Here is a 24,235-nt window from a genome sequence, read left to right on the forward strand (position 1 = left end):
CCAACTAAACTATCACTACTACTAACGCCTATACTTAGCTTCGGGCGCCCACTCAGTCAGAGGAACAATGGCCGTTGTCCGGTTCTGAGGCTGCTGGGGTCGAACTGGTATGGAATAGTAGCTAGGAGCGTCTATCTCGTAGCGTGCGTTGACTTTGGAATAACTTGTTCTGGTGCAGCTGCTAGGCAGGCCTCTCGTCCCTGAGAGCCAAGGCCAAGAAGAACAATTCTCTCTTGGGGGCTTCTTCTTATACCCAAAGGGGGCTTCGCGCGCTTTTGGGCGGTCCTTGAACTTGGTCCCAATTAATTGGACCACATCCTGATCATTGGTATCGATTTTCTCCAATAAAGGGGTGGCTGCCCTGATTGCTGGGCGGGCCCTAGGTGTCCGTTGGCCTGTTTTGTTCTAATCTCCTCTGGCACCGGGGTGTCTGCTTTAGTATCGTTTACCTAAATGTTTCCCTTTTGTCCCCGGAGATGGCTCATTAGTATGCTAATGGCTTTGCAGTATAGGTCTTGTCTAGGAGCTGCAAACTCCAATCAACAGACAAACCTTGCACCTGCTTGCTTTCTCAGCATTGTCCATTTTTCCCTTCATTCTCTGCAAGTGTCCATTTTGTAATCGGGGCGTGGCCATTTCAGGTGGCTACAGTGTCTAAAGATGTTAGGTTAGGTGGGGTTATGGGGATAGGACGGGGCAAAGGGCCTATGGTGCTCTTTCAGCGGGTCGGTGCAGACTCCCTGGGCCGAATGGCCTCCTTCTGCACTATAGGAATTCTCTGATTCTATTTTTAACGGGAAATGATCAGACATTCGTGGCATGCAAAGGAGAAATGTTTCACCAACAGAATGTTACTGTGCTTGGTTTTAAACTGAGCAAAGCCATTTGTTCAAACAGCATTTCCACATCATTTATCAGTTGCTGAAGAAGTTATTAACCGGGTGTACAAATCCTGAAATATCTGCCCTCAGAATAGCAGAAGACATCCTTGTAATCTCTTCACAATAAAGCCACAGCAACCCCCCCCCCCCCCCCCCCCCCACCACCTCCTCCCACCCCAATATATATAAAACAGCATGTTAGTCAGCACTGGCATCTTAACAGGAGCTTATCAAAACACTGACCCAGCCGTGTCAGGAAGACATGGTGACCCTGACTGTTCAGGGGTCAGAGGAAGTGTCACTTAGAGAGGGGAGGGGGGTGGGGAGCCGAGGAGGAGGAAATGGAAAGGCCAAGGGATTATCTGTGAAATTCCCCAATAATTCCCACAGGAGGTGGCCCCGACTGGCCACCTGCCTTGTGCAAAATTCTGGGAATTGTTCCGCAGTGATTGAAGATACATTTTAGGAGAGAGTTTTCAGAAGGAAAGCAGCAACACGTTGATTTGAAAGTGCGGTGATACAAGAACTTCTCAATCACAGAGAAATGCAATCACCATCCAATGCCTTTCGCTTACTCCTCATCATTGTCAAGATAAACCGCTTTGTACAAATAAATGAAAGAATTTGATCATTAATGGAATGTTTTATTTCCCTTCATGGCTTGTAGCATACTTGAAGTGGGGACTGCTACCCCCAAAGAGGCCTGTGATTTTGTTCAGCCATGGGAAGTGTGTGTTGCTGACAAGGCCAACATTTATTGTTCTTCACAAGTGGCCTTTAAGGTGGCACTGCTGCCTCACAGCGGCAGGGACCCGGGTTCAATTCCGGCCTTGGATGACTGTCTGTGTGCAGTCTGCACGTTCTCCCCGTGTCTGCGTGGGTTTCCTCCGGGTGCTCCGGTTTCTTTCCACAGTCCAAAGATGTGCAGGTTAGGTGGATTGCCATGCTAAATTGCACATTAGTGTCCAAAGGGGTTCCAGGGATAGGGTGGGGTGTGGACCTCAGTGGGTGCTCTTTCGGAGGGTTGGTGCAGACTTGATGGGCCGAATGGCCTCCTTCTGAAGGTATTCTGTAGGTATTCTATGATCCCTCTGCCACACTCACACTCCCTCCTACACACCCACTCGATGGAGCCATAAAGTCGGACCGTGCAGAAAAGGCCCTTCGGCCCATCAAGTCTGCACTGACAATAACTACCCCTAATCTCACGCTAATTCCATTTACCAGCACTTGTCCCATATCCTTGAATGTGATGGTGTTTCAAGTGTTCGTCCAAGTGCTTTTAAAGATTGTGAGGTTTTCAGCCTCCACAACCTTCCTGGGCAGTACATTCCAGATTCTCACCACCACCTGAGTGAATTCTTTTTTTCTCAAATCCCCTCAGAATTTGTTAGGCATGAGCTCCCTCTGACAAATCCATGCGCACTACCCCTAATCAACCTTTCCAAGTAGAAATGAATTCTCTCCTTCAGAATTTTCTCCAATAGTTTCCTTACCACTAACATGAGACTCTCCGGTTTATAATTCCCTGGTTTATCTCTACCACTCTTCTTGAAAAGTGGAACAACATTAGCTGTTTTCCAGTCCTCTGGCACTTCCCTTTTGGTCAGAGAGGAAATAAAAACTTGCCCCAGCAATTTCCTGCCTCGCCTCTCACAACAGCTTGGGATGCAATTCATCCAGGCCTGGGGATTTATCTATTTTTAACCCCTCAAAGTCTCCAATAGCTCCTCATTTCTTGTGGTTCTCCCTAATCTTTTTTGCAAGTTCTTTTTCATGCCCCCATTTTGCTCTTCTAATTGCTTTCCCCTCTTGCACTTCCTATATTTCTCTAGGGCTGCAGTTGAATTTCTCCCTTTGGACTTGCTAAAAGCCTTTCTATTTGTCCTTATCCAGTCCTGGATTGTTCTAGTCATCCAGGATTCCCTGAACTTATTGCTCCTACATTTCCCCCCATAGGGAACATATTGGACCTGTACTCTCCCTATTTCCTTTTTGAATGCCCTCCATTGCTCCGCTGTAGATTTTCCCGCAAAAAGCTGTTCCCAGTCAACTTTGGCCAGATCCTGCCTTATTTTAGTAAAATCTGCCTTCCCCTAATCCAAAACCGTTTTATGCAGGTTATCTTTTTCCTTGTCCATAACAATTTGAACTGTACCGTGTTGTGGTCGCTATCACTAAACTGCTCCCCCACTGCCTCATTGAACAGTTGTCCAGCTTTGTTCCCCAGAACAGATCCAGCACTGCTCCATCTCTGGTTGGGGCTTCTACATATTGATGCAAAAAAACTCCCCCGAGTACCTTTCAAGAAATTCGCCCCCTCTAAACCCTTTACACTATGACTATCCCAATTTATGTTGAGGAAGTTGAAGTCCCTTAATATAATTACCCGATTATTATTCTTACACACCTCAGTAAATTGCCTACCATATTTGCACCTCTATTTCCCACTGATTCTTTGGGGGCGCATAATACACTACCAGTAATGTGGCTGCCCACCTTTGTATTCCTAAGTTTTACCCAGTGTTCTGGCCGGGCAGTGTTTTATTCTCCTCCCCCACTCCAACCCAGAAGTGTCTTCTTCTCCTCCCCTACTCCAGCTGGCAGTGTCTTCCTCCCCTGTCTTCCTGCACCAGGTACTTGGGAACACGCCCACCCACAAGAATACATCATCCTGATGTGGAAATCACCATTCCTTCATTGTCACTGAGTCAAAATCCTAACAGCACTGTAAGTGTTCCTACACCACCTGGACCACGTAGTACGAGAAGGCCTTTGCCACCCCATGCTCAAAGTGAATATAGGGATGGCCAACCATTGATGGCCTCGCCAGCGATGTTCATGTCCCCAGTCCCCAACATGGACTGCAATGGTTCGAGAGGGGAGCTCACCAGAACTCCCTGTCGGGCAAGTAGTGATGGGCGATAAATTCTGGTCCAGTCAGCAATGCCCACATGTAAAATTGCACATCAAATCAGGTTTTTCTCAAGCGGCCACAGGCGCTGATCAGAGTTTGAATGAAACTTGTACTCGTGGTAGTTTGCTAACTGTGAAATGGATCCTTCACGTTTATATCTGGCCTGTGCCAAGTCTTGCACAATAAGAGTGGCTGCTAGAACTATCAGTACAATATTACTCCATCTGGCCATTAACTCAGCATTATAGAGATATCTGATACAGCATATCAATATTTCACATATTCAGAAAGAAAAATAAGAACACATTCTCCCTGCACTCAGGAACTGAAGGAAATAAACTCCCCTCACACTCCACCGGGTAATGACAGTGTCGCGTGCCGTAGAATGCCAGGTTTGATCCCCATGCTGAATTCAGCTAAAGCTGGGGGTGGTGGGGGGAGTGCCATGCTCGAGCAAGACAGCAGAGTCAGGTGGGGGGGAAAGGTTCCAGCTCCCCACCGTTGCTGGGGGAAAGTAATCCTACATAAGAGGGCAGCAGAGTGGTTAGTGCTGATGCCTCACAGCGTCAGGGACCCGGGTTCAATTCCGCTCTTGTGTGGCTGTGTGGAGTCTGCACTTTCAGTCTCTGCGTGGGTTTCCTCCGGGTGCTCCGGTTTCCTGCCACAGACCAAAGATGTGCAGGTTAGGTGGATTGACCACGCTAAATTGCCCCTTAGTGTCCAAAGATGTGCAGGTATGTGGGGTTATGGGGGTTACAGGATAGGGCGAGAGAGTGGGCCTTGGTAGGGCGCTTTTGTAAAGAGTCAGTGCAGACTCAATGGCCCAATGGCCTCCTTCTGGACTGTAGAAATACTATGGGCGCGATTCTCCCAAAACGGGAGAAATCGTAAAGCTGGCGTAAAATCCGGGCGGGTTTTACGGCAGCGCGCCCCTTCCCGACCGGGAACCGATTCTGGTCCCCGGTCGGGGCTAGCAGCCCGACGCCGTAGGCTCCGGCAAGACGGGCTTAACGAAAATCGTTAAGCCCGCTTGCCGGAGATAGCGCCGGCTGACGCGTCATATGACGTCAGCCGCGCATGCGCAGTTTGGAAGACTCCAACCCGCGCATGCGCGGGTGACGTCATCGCGTTTTTGCGCGAAACCTGCGCATGCGCGGGCCGGGTTGCCCCTCAGCCGCCCCGCGAATGGATACTGCGGGGCGGCGGAAGGACAAGTAGTGCGCGGGCATCGGGCCCGCTGCCCGCGATCGGTGCCCACTGATCGCGGGCCCATGGCACCCTTGGCACGGCCGTGGTACGGCCGTGCCAATCGGTGCCATGGTTATTAATAGCGAGTTAGTCACGCCGTTTTTACGAACGGCAAGACCAGGTGTGTTTGCCGTTCGTAAAAACGGCGTAAAGGGCTGGGACTTCGGCCCATCTAACAGCTGAGAATCGCTGCCGGCCGTAAAAAAACGGCGGCAGCGATTCGGGTCGGGACTTCGGCGTGGGGGGGGGAGAATAGCGGGAGGGCGGCAAAAATGTCGGGAAGGCCCTCCCGCTATTCTCCCACCCGTCGTGGGGGGCGGAGAATTTCGCCCACAGTTTCTATTCTATGTTTCTAAGAACTTCAGGGTGCCATTCAACTCCTCAAGCTTGTTTCACCATTCAGTTGGTTCATTGCCTGGCCTGCATCTCACCTCCATTTACCATCTTTATTTCATATCCCTTCGTATACTTTGCGAACAGAAAATCTATCAATGTTACAATGTAACAACAACCCCCCCACCCCAAGGATCCACAGCATGTTGAGGGGTACATTTCCTGAGCTTCACCATTCCCGAAAAGGTTTTGACCAACTTCACTCTTAAATGGCCTTGTTTTAGTTTTAAGATTGTGCCCTCCTCCTTTCCCCCAAACAGAGGAAACAGGTTTAATGTTCAGGAGCAATGTCTGATTTATTCAGAAGTAGAAATACAAATGAATGATTTTCACAGACAGTGGCATCTGATGCACATGTACAGAACTATCTCCCTCTCTCTCTGCTGCTTTAATCTGGCCTGGGCTGAGACATGGCCTTGTGTGTTATGCACAGCTGCAGGGACCGGCAGCGAGACAGGTGACAACGACAGCTGCTGCCTGCAGTTAACCTCTTCCATCTCAGCCTGCTCCCTCTGCCGGACATGGCCCTGGAAGCCTGAGGGTGCATTGGAAACCCTGAAACAACAATCAGTGGGGTGCATTAATACTGCTTTGCTGGGTAACAGATCCCATTTTGTGACATCCCCGCCCTCCACTCCACGCACCTTTCCGTTCCCCAAATACAGCAGCTTACAATTATTGGTCATCTAACCAGCTTCTCAGGTCAAAGGTCAAAAGGAAGCACCTGCCACTGCAGGGCAGGCTCCAGATAAACAGGTTGCCCAGATGTATCCCCAGTATTCAGATTTGTGGGAATTTGACAGAGTTCATATGAGAATCTTCAGCCTGTTTTCATTTTTCCCATCAAGCCTGACCTGTCACTATGTTTATTATCCAAGTTGTTTCCTTTCTAATACCTGAACTGATTCTGTACCTATGACAACAACCTACACATTCTCACTGAAAGAAGGGTGTATGTAATCATTGCAGGCGGTGCAACACAGATTCAACTGGGTTTGAAGGAGTTGAATTAATCAAAGTGTTTAAGGTGATTAAAGAAGAGAGAAAAACTATTTCCTCCAGCAGGTTATCCAGAACAAAGGGAGCATAACAGAATTGTTTCTAAACATAGCCCAGGTTCAAATGATAAGATTACATCTTTACCTGATATAACCACACTCCAAACTTCAGCATGAACCCATGAACTCACCCACATAGTTACAGGAGGTGAAAGACGTAGAGTCACGGAGCGGGGAAATTCCAGAGCTTAGAACCTTGGCAGCTGAAGGCCAGACACAAATGGTGGTGCGATTAAAATGAGGGTGCAAAAGAGACTAGAATTGAGGGAGTGCAGAGATCTCAAACTTAATATAAATTGAGTCTTTGCTTTAAGAAAGTGAAACCCATACATTGTATGGCGCGGGGACAGTCTCTGCCATTTTCCGACCTCTTGCCGCGCTTTACCTGCTGCTTTATCTGCCGAGATGGAAGACAATCCCTGCTCACAGCTGGTCATTGTCAAATGGGTGACCGGGGACCAGTGTACAAAGTTTCCCAGCCAGTGCTTCTCCAAATCAAACTGACCTTTTTGGTTTTGTGCACACTGAACATAAAGTCTGTAAAACAAAAAAAAGACAAGATCACTTCCATTTCCAACTAAAGAAACAGCTGAAAAATAATCAAAGTGGCTGTGAAATTGTTATTAGGTTTGTGCCTTAAGCAAAGGTCTAGCTCGCTGGTTGAAGCACATCATTGCTGAACTCCTGTTATTATATATCATGTGGATAAATCAGTGACTGGGGAGTAATGCACAAACCTAATCGCAATTTCCCAGCCACTATGTTTCAGCTATTGCCTCCTTGTGTTTCTCCTGGATTGGTTAATAGGGGGTTTATTCATGCACCTCAGTTTACATTCGTTTGTCCTTTTTGTGGATTGCACGCAAGATTATTTCTTTCTCTTTCTTCTTCACAACCCTGACAACCTTAATGAACAGCAATTTATATTTATATCTTCAGCTGCCAAACAGCTATTCTCCACATGCGAGCCTGGACGAGCCTGGGTTTGTTTTCCTTAGTGCAGAGACCGTTAAAGGGTGTTTAACAGGGGGTGTTCAAAATCTGCAAAGGGTTTCAATAAGAGTAGACAAGGAGAAACTGTTTCCATTGACAGTATTGTTAACCAGAGGACATAGGTTTAAGATACTTGACAAAGGAGAAGGCGAGTAGAATTGCTTTCTTTACGCAGCAAGTTGTTGAGATCCGGAATTCACTCCACAAACATTCACTCCCTCCACCACTGACGCACAGTAGCAGCCGTGTGTACCGTCTACAAGATGCACTGCAGGAACTCACCAAGGCTCCTTCGGCAATACCTTCCAAACCCATGACCACTGCCGCCTCAAAAGACAAGTGAAGCAGATACACAGGAACACCACCACTTGAAAGTTCCCCTCCAAGTCACTCATCATCCTGACTTGGAAATATATCACCGTTCCTTCATTGTCGCTGGGTCAAAATCATGGAACTTCCTCCCCAACAACACAGTGGGTGTACCTACACATACGGATTGCAGCGGCTCATGAAGGAAGTTCATCACCATCATTTCAAGGGCAATTAACGATGGCAACAAATTCTGGCTTAGCCAGCGAAGCCACATCCTGTAAAAGATAAACTTTTAAAAAAATTCATTCCCTGAAAAAACAGTGAGGCAGATACAATGATATCTTTCGTGAGATATTTCATAATGGAAGGAATTGCAGGGTTAGGGGGATGCAGCAGGGAGAGTGATTTTGAAAAGCCTGATCAAAGCTTACACAGGGACAAGAGGTTAAATGGCCTTGTTCTTTGGTGAATGAATGACTGCACATAGAGCAGGGTTGGGAAAGGAAAAGGGACATTCCTGCTATACCGCTAACCCACCTTCTGTACCTGACATTATTGGTGGACGATCAGGAGCAGGAACATCGGGACCTTTCTTCCCCCTCCTTACTTCTGAAGCTAAATTTAGGCATGAACATTATCCAGGGCATGGGGGAGAACTCACCAGCTTTTCCACTGAATGTAGTCAGCAAGTAGCTATAGACAGAGTGGGGTAGAAATGCATAATATGGATTTGGACAATTGTCCTCGGAGAAGGGAAGGTTTATAGGGGATTTGATAGAGGTGTTCAAAATCCTGCGGAGTCTGGGCAGGAAAGATGGGGAGAAGCTGCTCCCATTGCTGGATGCATGGAACCAGAGGACACCGATTTCAGATGATTGGCAAAAGAAGAAATGGTGGCAGGTTCAATTGTGGCTTTTAAAAGAGAACTGGAACATACACGGAAAGGGTGGAGGGTATGGCACTAGGGAAAGTGATCTTGTAAAGAGTTGAATTAACATGAGAGGGCAAAAAGCCTCCTTCTGTATTGTCACCATTCTACATACTCTGCCTGATAGGTATGGTCATCAGGTGGTCGTCATGACACCAGGGGCATGTCTCAACATGGCCCAAGGCAGATTTCTACCTCTGGAGCTCTCACCGGGAAGAGGGACAAGAAGCCGCTTTGGTTGTGCAAGTGACAGAACTCGAGACTGAGAAGGAAGTATGAATTGGTGGGAATATCAGAAGCTTAGTCAACCCCAAAAGGATGGAAATTCAGGGCAATAAGACTTTTAGGATGTTAGAGCTGAAAGGGAAAGATCAGGGAATTGAGCTAGAACAGACACAATAGGCTGAATGGCCTCCTACTGTGCTGTATGATTCAATGACATAAAAGGAGCTGGTGTCACTATATATGTCGGGGCAACAAAGAGGACATCCTGTTGGAAGATTTAAACTCTACAGAGGGTTACTTCAGAGAAGAATCTCATGTGTAAAAAAAAATCAAAGTTTACACAAAGGGTTGACTAAGGTGGAGGACTGCTCATTCCATGAAGAGGTGAACAAGAGTATGTAAGAAAGGAAATGTCATTAAAATGGAGATTTGGGTCAACCTGATATAAATTAGTAAAAATCAAGTCTTCTGGAGTAAGAGTTGGTGAATGTAATGCATGACTGCTTCTTGAATCAGGCAATATTCATTTTGACCTAGTATTTACAAATGACCCAGACAGAGTGGAGGAAATGGATATTGTAGTATCTCCAGGGGACAGTGACCACAGATGATCAAGTTTAACATTAACTTTCAACAAGGAGCCAGGTTTACAACTTTAAAATTCCAAGAAATGGGAAAATGTAAAACAAATGGATTCGAAGAGCAGGTTTACTTCATTAGGAAGCAAACGGGAAAAAAGACTTGCTTTTATGTAACTCATTTCACAACCTCAGGATGTCCCAAATTACCTCACAGGTAATTAAGTATTTTGCAGATGCAGTTGTTGTTGCAATGTTGGAAATGGGACAGTCACGTTTGTGCATAGAAAGCTCCCACAAACAGCAGCAAGATAATAATCAGGGAGCCCAGTTTCTGACGCTGATCGAGGGATAAATAGTGGCCAAGACACCAGCTCTTCTTTAAAAGGTGCCATGGGATTATTAACGACCATCTGAGGGGGAGAATGCTGCCTCAATTTAACCTCTTATTTACAAGTCGGCAACTCCAACGGTGAAGCACTCCCTCATTAGTGCTGCAGAGTATTAGCCTGGAGATTATGGGCGGGATTCTCCGCTTGCCGACGCCAAAATCTTATTCGGCGATCGGGCAGAGAATCCCTATTAACACCGAAATTGGGGCGGTGTCTGTTTTTGGATGCTCTCTGCCTCCAAAATGGCATCATCACCGAGTACGGCGCACACCATTGTGACGGCCTCAGGACGTCACCCGAAGGCCCTCCCCGATGCTCCGCCCCCGATGGGCTGACTTCCCGACGGCATGGGACACTTGTGCTCTGAGTTTTCGTCAACCTCGCGTGGCGGCTGCGGAATGTGTCCGTCACCGCCACAGTCGTGCGGGGGGGGGGGGGGGGGGGGGGACCGTTCTGCTGGCCAGGGGGGTTTTGGCGAGGGCTTGGGTGGACTCGTGGGGGGTCGTCCGGGGATGGCAACGGGGGTTACAGGGGGACACTATCTGGTAGGCCGGGTCCGTGCACGCCCGGCGCCATGTTTTATGGCGCAACCGCTGCAGGTCGTTGTCGTGCGCATATGCGGCCACGGACCTGGCAATTTTCCGGCCGTTTCTGTCAGGAACACCAGGGGCTTTACGTGGCACGCCTGCAAGCCCCCCACCGGGTGGAGCATCGGTGGGGTGGGCGCCACCGACTTTTTCTTCGTAAAACCAGACTCTTCCACCAGACGTAGCCTCAAAATCGGAGAATTGTGCCTGGTTTTGAAGTGGAGTTTAAACCCAGGGCCTCTTGACTCAGAGACACGAGTGCTGTGGAAGGACAGAGCAGCAAGTGAAATATCCACTGCGAGGTTAAGTAGAAAAATTCTGAATTCAAGTAATTACAAAGGAGGCCGTAAACTGGGCGATACTGAGGACTCCAATTAACTTGGCCATTCCACGGCTGGGAATGCAAACCTGCACCGAGCTCTTTGACAACAACGCATTCTCAATATTCAATATAAAAATAGAAAATTCAGGGAATATTTAGCGGGTTTTGTGGCATCTGTGTAGATGTTTTGTATCCATTTGACTCATCATAACCTTTACTTTTATTCTCTCTATTCAAGATGGTCCATGAAAGACACTTCTTTCAACACCTTTTGGCTACTTGCACTAAAATATCTCCTGAGGTGGCTTAGTGTCAAATGTTGTTTGGCAATGTGCTTTGGAATGTTACCATGCTAAAGACACCATATAAATGCAACCTTCTGTTGCTACTTGGCAATAGGTCATTTTGACTTATTCTGCTTTAGTTGCTATTGATAGCACGTTACAATAAAAACCAGGAAAAAGACGACGTGCTCCTGCGTTCATCTTCAGTTATTTGCTAAGAGGCCACAGTGAGAGTGAACAAGCCCTCAGGTTAAACCCAAGAGTTCACACTGGATAACATCTCCCTTTTGGATTTCCCTTTGCAGCTCAAAGCTGGGTGGCAGATAGGCTAATCGCCCCAGGGATTCAACGACAACACGCAGGAAAGAAGTTCAGGATTATTCATTTCCTGAGGGGCTTGAAACTTCAAGACCATTTGAGCTATTTAATCTCATCCATCCGGGATATCAACTCTACATTTTCCTGCCATAGCTCCCAGCTATTTCTTGTATGATTCCTGGCCTCTGCAACCCTTCCTGTCAACCAACTCCTGCTATTCATTACCCTTTCCTATGATGTGAAAGAATTGAGCATAAAACTGCCACGAATCCATACAAACAGACAAAGTAGGAGGAGGAGAGCCCTGAAGTTGCATTGTCATTCAGTAAGTTCATGGCTGATCTGATTGTAACCTCAACTCCACATTCCGCCTACCCCTGATAAACTTTCACCCCTTTGCTTATCAAGAATCTATCTATCTCAGCTTTTAAAATATTCAAAGACTCTGCTTCGACCACCTTTTGAGGAAAAGAGTTCCAAAGACTCATAACCCGCTGAGAGAAAAATAGGGCGCGATTCTCCGCCCCCCACGACGGGTCAGAGAATAGTGGGAGGGCCTTCCCGACATTTTTCCCGCCCTCCCGCTATTCTCCCCCCTCCCCCCCCCCCCCCCCCCCCCGCCCAACTCCGGACACAAATCACTGCCGCCGTTTTTTTACGGCCGGCAGCGATTCACAGCTGTTCGATGGGCCGAAGTCCCAGCCCTTTACGCTGTTTTTACGAACGGCAAACAGACCTGGTCTGGCCGTTCGTAAAAACGGCCGTAAAAACTCGCATTTTATAACCATGGCACCGATTGGCACGCCAGTACCACGGCACCGATCGCGGGCAGCGGGCCCGATGCCCGCGCACTATTTCTCCTTCCGCCGCCCCGCAGTATCCATTCGCGGGGTGGCTGAGGGGCATCCCGGCCCGCGCATGCGCGGGTTTCGCGCAAATACGCGATGACGTCATCCGCCCATGCGCGGGTTGGAGTCTTCCAATCCGCGCATGTGCGGCTGACGTCATATGACGCGTCAGCCGGCGCTAACTCCGGCAAGCGGGCTTAACAAAATTCGTTAAGCCCGTGATGCCGGAGCTTACGGCGTCGGGCTGCTAGCCCCGACCGGGGACCAGAATCGGTTCCCGGTCGGGAAGGGGGGGCTGGCGTCAAACCCGGGCGGGTTTGACGCCAGCCTTACGATTTCTCCCGTTTTGGGAGAATCGCGTCCATAATTCTTCACACGTGTGCCTTAAATGAGTAACCCCTTATTTTTAAACAGCGATCCCCTTGTTCTCAATTCTCCCACAAGAGGAAACATCCTCTCCACTTCCCCCCGCCCCCCCGTCAAGATGCCTCAGAGTCTTAAGGTTTCAAACAAGTCACCTCTTACTCTTCTAAATTCCAGCAGATGCAAGCCTAGCCTGTCCAGCCTTTCCTTGTAAGACAGCCCTCCCATTCCAGTAAGCCTTCTCTGAACTGCTTCTAATGCATTTACATTCTTCCTTAAATAAGGAGACCAATACTGTACACAGGACTCCCGATAGAGTTTAACCAATGCCCTAGTTAACTGAAGCATAACCTCACTACTTTTTTGTTCGATTCCCCTCACAATAAAAAATAACATTCTATTAACTTTCCGAATTATTTGATGTACCTGTACACTAATATTTTGCAATTCAGGCACTGGAACACCTAGATCTGCCTGCATCTCAGAGGTCTGCAATCTCTCATTGCCAGATATGCTTTTTTTTTTCTTTTTCCAGCCAAAATGGACAATTTCACATTTTCCCACATTCAACCCCATTTCCCAGATCTTCAACCACTGACTTAACCAATTTATATCCGGTTGTAGCCTCCTTATGTCAACCTTGCATCTTACTTTCCTACCTATCTTTGTATCATCAGCAGATGTAGCAACCAGGCCTTCAGTCCCATCATCCAAATCATTATATAGGACATGATTCTCCGGCCGCATTGCGCTCAAGAGACAGCACAATGCGGCCAGAGAATGCCGCGAGGGGCTTCCAGCATGTCTCCCTCCAGGCTCCACACCTCGCGGAATTCTCTGGAGTCCCGCCAGATGTCGGAACCCTGCTCCAAATGGGCAGGACCAAATGACACTCACAGAAGTAGGTCGTAAATCTACTTACAACCTACCTGCGCGGGATCCACCGATCCCTTGATTTTTCGGCCTCCCCAGGGAGGCTGCAGCCAGGCATCGATCAGTGCTGCTCCACACAAACATGGACCAGGTACAGCAACACCCGGGGGTCTCCTGGCCCATCGGAAACCCCTGGGCGGTCAGGGTAAGTGCAGGGTGGTCCCCCGGCCCTCCTCCTGGAACACAAACACCTTGGCACTGCCTAGCTGGCACCTTGGCATTGCCACTCTGGCACTGCCAAGGTGCCCAGATGGCACTGTCAAGCCAGCAGGAGCACTGTCTGGGTGCCAGGGTGCCCGAGTGCCAGGGTGGCACTGCCAAGGGTCAGGAGGCGATGGGGGCCATGTCCATGAAATGAGGGTGGAGGAGTGCATGGAAAGTAAGTAGTGGTCTCTGAGAGGTTGGGGGGGGGGGGGGTGGATGATGGGTGAGGGTGCTAGAAGGAGGGGTACTGTAACGGGGCTTGGGTGGGCCTGAAGAGGGGAGACCCCCAGGGACCCCCTAGTGGGGTGTCCTTACTTGGGGGTGTGAGGTAGTGTCCATGTGTGTGGGGAGGTGACATTGCCCATGGGTGGGGGGGTGGAGACACAAGCTCAGCTAGAGAACGGGCACCCTTTCAAAATGGCGGCTCGATCTCTGAGTTCAGCTCCCCAGTGCTAAGAAAAAATTTAAGTGTGGGCTAAACCGGTGAGAAACTCCGCAGGGTCCAAAAAAGTGACTAAATGTCATTGAATAGTGGTGGGGAATTTGCCAGCAGAGCCGACGGGAAACTCCCTGAAAAACCCACCACAAATTAATTTAGAAATTGTTTGGAAGAATCGCACCTATAAAGTGTAAAAAGTTGAAGCCCTAGCACAAATCTTCGTGGCACGCCATTCATTATATAAATTACATGTTTGTGTCTACTCTGTTTCCTGTTATCCAGCCAATCTTCTGTTGATAGAATTAAATAACTTACAGTGCAGAAGGAGGCCATTTGGCCCATCGAGTCTGCACCTGCCTCTGGAAGGAGAACCCTGCTTAATGCTTATGTTTCTACCCTATCCCCATAACCCAGTGACCCCACCTAATCTTTTTGGAGACTAAAGGGCAATTTAGCATGGCCAATCCACCTAACCTGCACATCTTTGGACTGTGGGAGGAAACTGGAGCACCCGGATAAAACCCACACAGACACGGGGAGAAAGGGCAAACTCCACACAATCACCCTAAGCCAGATTTGGACCTGGGACCCTGGAGCCGTGAGGCAGCTGTGCTAACCACTGTGCCACTGTGCCAATATGTAACCCGCTATACCATGGGCTTTTATTTTTCACAATAACCTTTGATAATGCCTTCTGGAAATCTAAGTACAGTCTATCCACTGCTTCCCCTTTATCCACAGCATATGTTATTACTTCAAAGAACTCCAAGAAATTGTTTCATCATGATTTCCCTTTCACAAAGTCATGTTGACTCTGCCTGGTCATCTCAAATTTTTCCAAGTGTCCGGCTATAACGTCTTTAATAACAACATTTTCCCTATGACAGATGCTAAGCCTACTAGCCTGTAGTTTCTTGCTTTCTGTCTGCCCCCCTTTTCGAATAAAGAATTACATTAGCTATTTTCTAATCTAATGGAACTCCCCTGAGTGTCAGGAATTTAGGAGAATTAAAGCCACTATCTCACTAGCCACTTCTCTTAAGGCCCTAAGATGAAGTCCATCAGACTCAGAGACTTAGCAGTGCACAGCTCCAACAATTTGCTCACTACCAGTTGCCTGGTGATTGTAATTTTCTTGAGTTCCTCCTTCTCTTCCATTTCCTGATTAAAGTCCAACAGGTTTGTTTCGAATCACTACCTTTCGGAGCACAGCTCCTTCCTCAGGTGAATGATGAGGTGTGTTCCAGAATACATATATAGACAAAGTGAATGATGCAAGATGATACTTTGAATGGGAGTCTGTAGGTAATGAAGTCTTTACAGGTCCAAACGGAGCAACTAGAGAGAGGGATAATCACAAGTTAAAGAGGTGTGAATTGTCTCAAGCTAGGACAGTTGATATGATTTCGCAAGCCCAGACCATTTGGCCTGAGCTTGCGAAATCCAGGACCAAAACACAATCCCTCATAAACTATCTACATCCCAAAACCCAAAACAATATTCCATTATCCCACTATATGTGGACAAGTAAATGGTGAAAACAAAATATTACCTGATTTTTACAACCCCCTTAATCACAGCTTTAGTCGACATCCTGACTGTATGCATCATAAAGCCATTACTCGAAAAAATATAAAATATACCAATTTCTTACATTCATCACAACCTACCCCTTAACCTAATTTGCCAGTTCATTTTAGCTAGCTCTGCTTTCATGCCCTGCTAATTGCCCTTATTTATGTTTTAAATACTAGTCTTAAATCCACTCTTCTCTCCCTCAAATTGAATGTAAAACTCAATCATATTATGATTGCTGGTACTTAGGTGCATCTTCATAATGAAGTCATTAGTTAATCCTATCTCATTGTACAATACCAGTTCCACTATACCCTGCTCAGTCCCAGAACGTGCTGTTATGAGAAACTACCCTGAAAATATTCAGCTGTAAAATTTTTATTAAAAGCAAAAAACACCTATTGTTGCATTCTGACATTAATAACTGATTGTTGTATATATTTCTGACACACAATGCCAAAAGACATTGTGAAATAACAGAAGCTAAGGCTACATGCCCGTACATACAATCTTCCACTCAGAGTTGCTGATCTCAGATGTGTCATTATGGGGAGGGATACCAGCCAAGTGCCAGACATGTCCACGTACAAAGTGAGATTTATCTAAGTCTGTAGTCACCAAGTGCCTTGCAGATGGTGTGGGCTTGCTGGTCATGAACATCATCACTGACTCACTCTTCCACAAGAGTTGCTTCCATGTCCTCTCATTTTCCATTAGTGTCTCCAACATTCTTCCCACATTGGTGCTTGGGAAAGATTGTTTCCGTTGTGGGAGAGTCCAAAACTCGGGGTCATAAAATAAGAAAGTCACTGATAAATCCAATAAGGAATTCAGGGAAAAAAATCTTTACTTAGAGTGTGACAAGAATTTGCTACCCCGTGGAGTAGCTTAGATACCTTGAAGAGGAAGCTAAATAGGTACATGAGGGAGAAAGGAATAGAAGGCTATGCTGATAGGGTAAGATGCATTGGAGCAGGAGAAAACCTGTTCGGGGCATTAACACCAGACCAACTGGACAAAGACCTGATTTTGTTCTGCAAATTCAAAGTCATTCTATAATATGCAAGGGAACAAATAAAGACAAATTCTTTCTCAATTACTCAAATACTTTCCTAACTTCCAGTAAGAAACATATTATCTTTTCAAGTTCCGACGGTCACTAAATAACCCTCAAAATAATTTGGGTTGTAACATTCAAACAGTTGTGACAGAATGACATCATTTGACATGGTAACCACCAGTTGGATACTGTACAGACCACTCTCTGAAATGCTTTTGATAAAGAGGTAACCTCCTTAATGTTGAGTCAATCTCCAGATATTTTATTTTGGGCTGTTTTGAAGCACAGATTATTTTTGTCATTTGTTCATGGGATCTGGCGTTGCTGGTTAGGTCAGCATTTATTGCCCTTCCCTAATTGCCCTTGAGAAGGTGATAGTGAGCTGCCTTCTTGAACCGCAACATCCGTGCAGTGTAGGTACATCCACAATACAGTTAGGAATGGAGTACCAGGATTTTGACCCTGCGACAGTGAAGGAACGGCGGTATAGTTCCAAGTCGGAATAGTGTGTAACTTGGAGGGGAATTTTCAGGTATTGGTGTTCCCAAGAATCTTCTGCCCTTCTCCTTCTAGATGGTAGAGGTTGCGAGTTTGGAAGGAGCCTCAGTGAGTTACTGCAGTGCATGTTGCAGATGGTACACATCTGTGCATCGGTGGTGAATGGAATGAATGTCTATTGTGGTGGATGTGCTGCCAATCAAGCAGGCTGCTTTTTCTTGAGCTTCTTGAGTGTTGTTGGAGCTGCACTCATCCAGGAAGTGGAGAGTATTCCATCATGTGGTGAATTCATACTGTATTGTAATTCACACTGTATTGCATTGCATTGTATTATGTCCTTGTGGGCTCTGTATGTGAGCCGTTGCGCGGCTCTGCCCATAGGGGGAGATGAGGAGCTTGTACAGGGCTCCACCCTTGGCTCCGCCCATGGCTCCGCCCATGGCCCCTCCCACTACCGGAAGTATAAAGTGCTGCAGCCATAAGCCCTGCTCTCAGTTCCTCTGGTCACATGCTGGCTCAGTTGTAAGACTATTAAAACCACAGTTTACTTCCAATCGTGTCTCTAGTGAATTGATGGTCACATCAATTTAATAGTCTTAGAAAACTTGAAGAAAACTACTATGGAATCAACTCTCAAACCTGATCGACTAGAACTCGACCCGCAGGCTGCAGAGGCGAAGGAAATCTTCCTACACTGGCTTCGATGTTTCAAGGCCTACCTGGCTGAATCAAGCACATCCGAGACTACAGAGGAGCAGAAACTCAGCCTACTGCATGCACGGGTGAGCCATCGTATCTCTACGCAACTCAATTGTACCACCTCATATACTGAGGCCCTGGCTATGTTCGACCGATTGTACGTGCGGCCGATTAACGAGGTCTACGCACGGCACATTTTCACGACCCGCCGCCAGCGCCCCGCAGATCGCTAGAGGACTTTCTGCGCGATTTAAAAGCTCTTGCTCGGGAGTGCAATTTTCAGGCTGTAACGGCCTCCCAGCATATGGAACTTGCTGTACGTGATGTATATGTTGCAGGGCTCAGGTCTAACTATGTGGGCCAGCGATTACTTGAGAAAGGGGCCCAGAACTAGGAGGATCGAACTCTCCACCTATAATTACGATATCATATATCAACCGGGGAAGCTCAACGAGCCCCCAGATGCCCTGTCCCGCGGCACAATCGCCAGCGCGCAAGACGACCGCCTGAAGGCTATCCACAATGACCTCTGCCATCCAGGGGTCACCCGGCTCGCCCACTACGTCAAAGCACAAAATCTGCCTTTCTCCACCGAGGAGGTAAAAGCCATCACCAGGGATTGCCCGATCTGCGCGGAGTGCAAACCGCACTTCTATAGACCAGACAAGGCCCACCTGGTAAAGGCATCCCGGCCCTTTGAACACCTGAGCATCGATTTCAAAGGGCCATTCCCCTCGACCAATTGAAACGTGTACTTTCTTAACGTCATCGACGAATTCTCCCACTTCCCCTTTGCCATCCCGTGCCCCGATATGACCTCCCACACAGTCATCACTCATCAGAGCCCTACACAGTGTCTTCACCCTGTTCGGTTTCCCCAGCTACGTACACAGCGACAGGGGTTCATCCTTCATGAGCGACGAGCTGCGTCAGTACCTGCTCGACAAGGGCATCGCCTCGAGCAGGGCTACCAGCTAGAATCCCAGGGGGAACTGGCAGGTGGAGATGGAGAACGCGACGGTCTGGAAGACCGTCCTACTGACCCTCCGGTCCAGGAACCTCCCGACCTCCCATTGGCAGGAGGTCCTCCCCGACGCGCTCCCTGCTATTAGGTCCCTCCTATGCACCGCCACCAACCAGACCCCTCACGAACGGCTATTTGTTTTCTCTAGGGGCACTACCACGGGGGCTTCGCTCCCATCCTGGTTGAGGACACCGGGCCTGGTTCTCCTCCGGAAACACGTCCGGACACACAAAGCAGGCCCGCTAGTAGAGAGAGTGCTACTGCTTCATTCGAACCCCCAATACGCTTTCATCGAATACCCCGACGGCCGTCAGGACACCGTTTCCCTCCGGGACCTGGTGCCTGCAGGATCCACCGCCACCACCACCGAGGTACTCCTCACACTACACCCCACCCAACCCCCCACGCCCTGCGTCCCCGTACCTATAGGTTCCCTGCCCACGCTCGGTGCCCCCGCGCCTATAGGTTTTCTGCGCCCCCCTTCGCCCGTCGCACCGGTCAGGAACGAAGCTCGGACCAAAACACCCCCGGAGTCCGTCCTCGTACCCACACCGATCGTCACCGCCCAGCCATTCCAAGAGGCTGCAACCCTGGTGCTCCGCCGATCCCAAAGGACGACTCGGCCACCGGACCGGCTCAACTTGTAGACCCATCACCCCTGCCGGACTTGATTTTTTTTACAGGGGGTGAATGTGGTTAATTCATACTGTATTGTAATTCACACTGTATTGCATTGCATTGTATTATGTCCTTCTGGGCTCTGTATGTGAACCGTTGCACGGCTCTGCCCATAGGGGGAGATGAGGAGCTTGTACAGGGTTCCACACTTGGCTCCGCCCATGGCTCCGCCCATGGCCCCACCCACTACTGGAAGTATAAAATGCTGCAGCCATGAGCCTGCTCTCAGTTCTTCTGGTCGCAGGCAGGCTCAGTTGTAAGACTATTAAAACCACAGTTTACTTCCAATCGTGTCTCTAGTGAATTGATGGTCACATCACATCACACTCCTGACTTGTGCCTTAGAGATGGTGGACAGGCTTTGGGGAATGGTGAGTTGTTAGATCTATTTGAAATCAATCCCATCTGGCACAGTGGTGGTGCCACACAGCACGATGGAGGGAATCCTCACTGTGAAGGCGGGACTTCATCTCCATAAGGACTGTGCGATGGTCACATCTACCAACACAGTCAAGAACAGGTGCATCCCCTCCCGACTATATAGAACCGTGCCACCACCTTTGCTGGGTCTGTCCTGCCTGTGGGACAGTACAGATCCAGGGATGGTGATGATGGTGTCTGGGTCATTTTGTGTAAGATATGATTCGTTGAGTCAGGCTGCTGTTGACCAGTCTGTCAATTTTTGCACAGGCCTCCAAATGATGCGAAGGAGGACTTTGCAGGATCGACAGGGCTAAGTTTGCCATTGTCAATCCCGGCACCTAGGTCGATGTTGGGTGGTCTGGTCACTTTCAGTCCATTTAGACTTCATAGCGGTTTGATACAACTCAGTGGCTTGCTGCGCCATTTCAGAGGGCATTTAAGAGTCAACCACATTGCTGTGGGTCTGGGATCACATGTAGGCCAGACCAGGTAAGGATGGCAGATTTCCTTCACAAAAGAACATTAGTGCATCAGATGGGCTGTTGCATCAATTGACAATGGTTTTGTGGTCACCATAACTGAGGCTGGCTTTTAATTGCAGGTTTTATTAAGTGAATTAAAATTCCATCAGCTGCCATGGTGGTATTAGAACTTGTGCCTCCAGAGCATTAGCCTGGGGCTCTTGATTACAAATTCACTGATATTACCACCATGCCACTGCTCTTCTCAAACTATCTGTAAATATTAATTTTAGGATAATGTTTGATTCATAAAGTTTCATCACAATCTAAATGGTTAATAAAAATCTCTGCGTGCAAAAGAAAACTCCCTTTTCCTGGTATTCAATGTGCAAAGTAAATGCCTCATCATGTTGCAAAGATTTTGGTCTTTCTATCTCCAATACTATGAATTATAAAGCATCGCTTGGTTTGTTATTGTTCTCAATTTCTACAGAACATTCATATTTCGGCCCAGGACGTAGACCCAGGCTCAGTGGATAACCTTGGGCATCGCCCTATGTATGCGGATTAGTGGACGAGTGGGACAGTGGGCTGGTGAGCAAAAGGGACAGTGAGCTATCGGGGCAATGGGCAATGAGCAAGAAGGGTAGTTGGCCAAAGGAGCAGTGGGCTATCCTGGTCCCCAGCAAGTAAGCAAGAGGGACAGACAGTGGGCTAATGGGTTAGCAGGGTGGAAGATAGCTGTTGATTCCTATCTTTGTTACGTTCGCAGCAGTACGTGGCAACGGCAATTGATAGAGCATCGTAAACAGGGAGGTAAGTAATAAAAGAAATGGGAAGGACACCACGTCAATCCAGGCTCCAACTCACCAAACTTCCTGATCACTGGGTTAAAAACATCAATGACGCGGAGGTGACTGCAGATCAACTTTGACCTTTCCTAGATAAAGATGACCATGTGTCTACGGGGGGAGGGCAGGAAGTGGTGGCAGGGGTTTAGAACTGAAGAAACAAGCGAAGCTGACATTTTAAAACCTTTGATGCTGATTTTACATTTCCCTTTCTTTCAGAAACTTAGAATCGATTTTAGTTTCTGTGCATTGTCAAATGGGTTGGGGGTGGAGGTGGCAGGAGCACATTTCTAGAAAGAAGGTTCTGGAATTAAAGGATTATATTGAACATAGAGGACAGGCGGTTAAACCACTTGGGCTTTAACAGCTGGAATGCTTAATCCCAGAAAATTATAGAAGGAAAATAAATTAATGTTATCCTCAACAGCCCCCCCCCCCCCCAGTAAATGTATCACTTACTGATTTTCAGAACATTTTTCATCCTGCAGAACCTGCTTTCCGAACACAGCCCCCACATCTCCCCGTGCTTTCTAAGAGCCCTTTCCGCATATAATTGTCTACACCAGTCAGCCCTGTGATGAATGGTTAGTCTGGGTCCCCTCTGTACCAAGCACGCGCAGCTGTCTCATTCTTTATTAAGCAAAAATATCAGGGACCTTGCCAGGGCATAAGTCACCTCCTCTCTCTCACAGCGACCAGCTGCAGGGCACCCTGGCCAAAAGCAATGGATTCCAGCTTTCAAAAAATAAACATCGACATTTAAAATGCCCCAAGGACAATAATGCTTGCTTTTCATTGGTATCCCCTTCCCCCATCGAACGTTAACCCCTCATCATGACAACCAGGGCCTCGATCAGACAAAAGACACATTAGGACTGGCGGCAGAGAAGGAGAAAGCGGTCGTCCCACTTTCCTCTCAGTACAGTTCCTGCGGCCGGGACAGTTCAACGGATAGGTCAGCAGAGGGCATAGTTAGCACGGGGGAAGGGGGTAAGAGGGCTAAAATGCAGAGGCAACACTGTAATTCTGGGGATCTGAAATAAACTGGAAAAATGTGGGATAGAGTGGGGTGGAATTATGGAATTATGACTTGCCAATTTTGGCGGAAACACGGTTAAAATGGAGGGATGGAATCACCTGTTGCTTGGATCCTTTAAACTACAGGTCATTTGTCGATGACATCATTGGAATCTGACTGCAGTTTTCACCCCTCCCCGTGTCCTAGTCTGCTTTGGGAAGCCTTCATGGCTTCTCCTCTGGGTTAAGCTCGACAGGAACAGATGATGATGTATATTTCAGCAATTATTTACCTTATTTCCTTGATGAATGTATCATAATATACATCCATGTATATAATGGTGTGCAGACAGGCAGTGATTGACACACAGGATGACCAGTAAGCGCACAGAACAGAGCAGCCAATCACCAGACAGGACACGGTCACTATAATGTCAGAGGGCACCAGTTTTCCCGCTCTCTCAGGATCCAGCCTCTGAGACAGTCAGAGCTCGTGAGCATAGCCAGTACAAACACCATGTGGTGGTCAGTAAGTCTGGTCAGGCTAGCATCAGGTCTCCAGTCAATTCAGCATAGTGTCAACCCACAGTTGGATATGTAAAATAGTTAGATTTTAAATAAAATCGTGTTGCATCTCATCAAGTGTTGGAAGTCTGTCTCTCGCTACACTGCACCAAACGCAGTCCACATAGACACAGCCTGCCCAACACATCATGTTACCAGGTTTGGATGCTGAGAATTGAAGTATCTACCTTGAGTGAATCAGCATTGACCAGCGATCAGCCATCCGGTGACATGGACAATGTCCGCCCTCCTCCGCAGCTCCGCGTCGCCGGCAACCTCGGTGCAAATTGGAAGATCTTCAAACAGAAGTTCCAACTCTATCATAAAGCCACCGACCTCAAGGCCACATCGGACGCCAGGAAGATCGCACTATTCCTCTCCACAGCCGTGGACCACGCCATCCACATCTACAACTCCCTTACATTCGCTGAAGGCGAAGACAAGACAAAATTTAAAACAGTCCTGCTGAAGTTCGACAGCCACTGCGACATTGAGGTGAATGAGAGCTTTGAACGGTACGTTTTCCAGCAGAGGCTTCAGGCTAAGGACGAACCTTTTCAGTCCTTTTTGACCCATCTCCGCATCCTCGTGCAGTCATGTAACTATGACTCAACAACTGATTCCATGATCCGGGATCAGATCGTTTTCGTGGTCCAATCCGATTCCCTTCGCCAGCAGCTCCTGAAAGTCAAGCAGCTCACCCTCACCATCGCCATCGAAACGTGCGTTCTCCACAAGCATGCTAACAACCGGTACTCCTAAATCAGGGCGGCAGAAACGGCAAAGCTAACCCCCCACGAGGCAGAAAGGGTGCAGGCCATCGCACAAATGCAGGGCCTGACTTGATGAGTGTGGCCATTTTGCGTGCTTTTCCCAGGCTCCAGCGCATGCACGCCACGACCAAGGGGACGGCGAGTCCGACGACCAGCCTGCGCAGGTGTGTACGTCATTCGACCGCACTACGCATGTGCGTTGGAGCATGGAACGCGCTGACGTTGGCGTCATGATGTGTCCGAATTGTGGCTCTGCCCATTTAAAGCGGCAATGTCCAGCAAAATTACGACGGTGTCTACAGTGTGGCAAGCTTGGCCACAACACAGCCCTTTGCAGATCTACTCCACTGCCCAGCAGCCAGCGATCCTAGCCATGGCGTAGAAGTGTC

At 48.1% G+C, this 24,235-nt stretch overlaps 1 protein-coding gene across 3 annotated transcripts in view; it reads right to left on the minus strand.

Moving 5' to 3' along the window:
- Positions 1-24,235, minus strand: part of lmf1 (lipase maturation factor 1) — a 945,108-nt gene that overhangs the window by 76,053 nt on the left and 844,820 nt on the right. The window contains exons 13-14 of one of the 3 annotated variants that reach the window (XM_038821133.1): positions 6,883-7,034; positions 5,773-5,994 (exon numbers count right to left, since the gene is read on the minus strand). In XM_038821133.1, the coding sequence (XP_038677061.1) occupies positions 5,828-5,994; positions 6,883-7,034 (319 nt within the window). In that variant the 3' untranslated portion in view covers positions 5,773-5,827. Of the gene's footprint in view, positions 1-5,772; positions 5,995-6,882; positions 7,035-24,235 lie in introns of those variants that run through there. The other 2 variants (XM_038821130.1, XM_038821131.1) reach the window with 2 other exon arrangements.

The sequence above is a fragment of the Scyliorhinus canicula genome, chromosome 15 (genome assembly GCF_902713615.1).
Source record: "Scyliorhinus canicula chromosome 15, sScyCan1.1, whole genome shotgun sequence".
NCBI classification, from domain to species: Eukaryota; Metazoa; Chordata; class Chondrichthyes; order Carcharhiniformes; family Scyliorhinidae; genus Scyliorhinus; species Scyliorhinus canicula.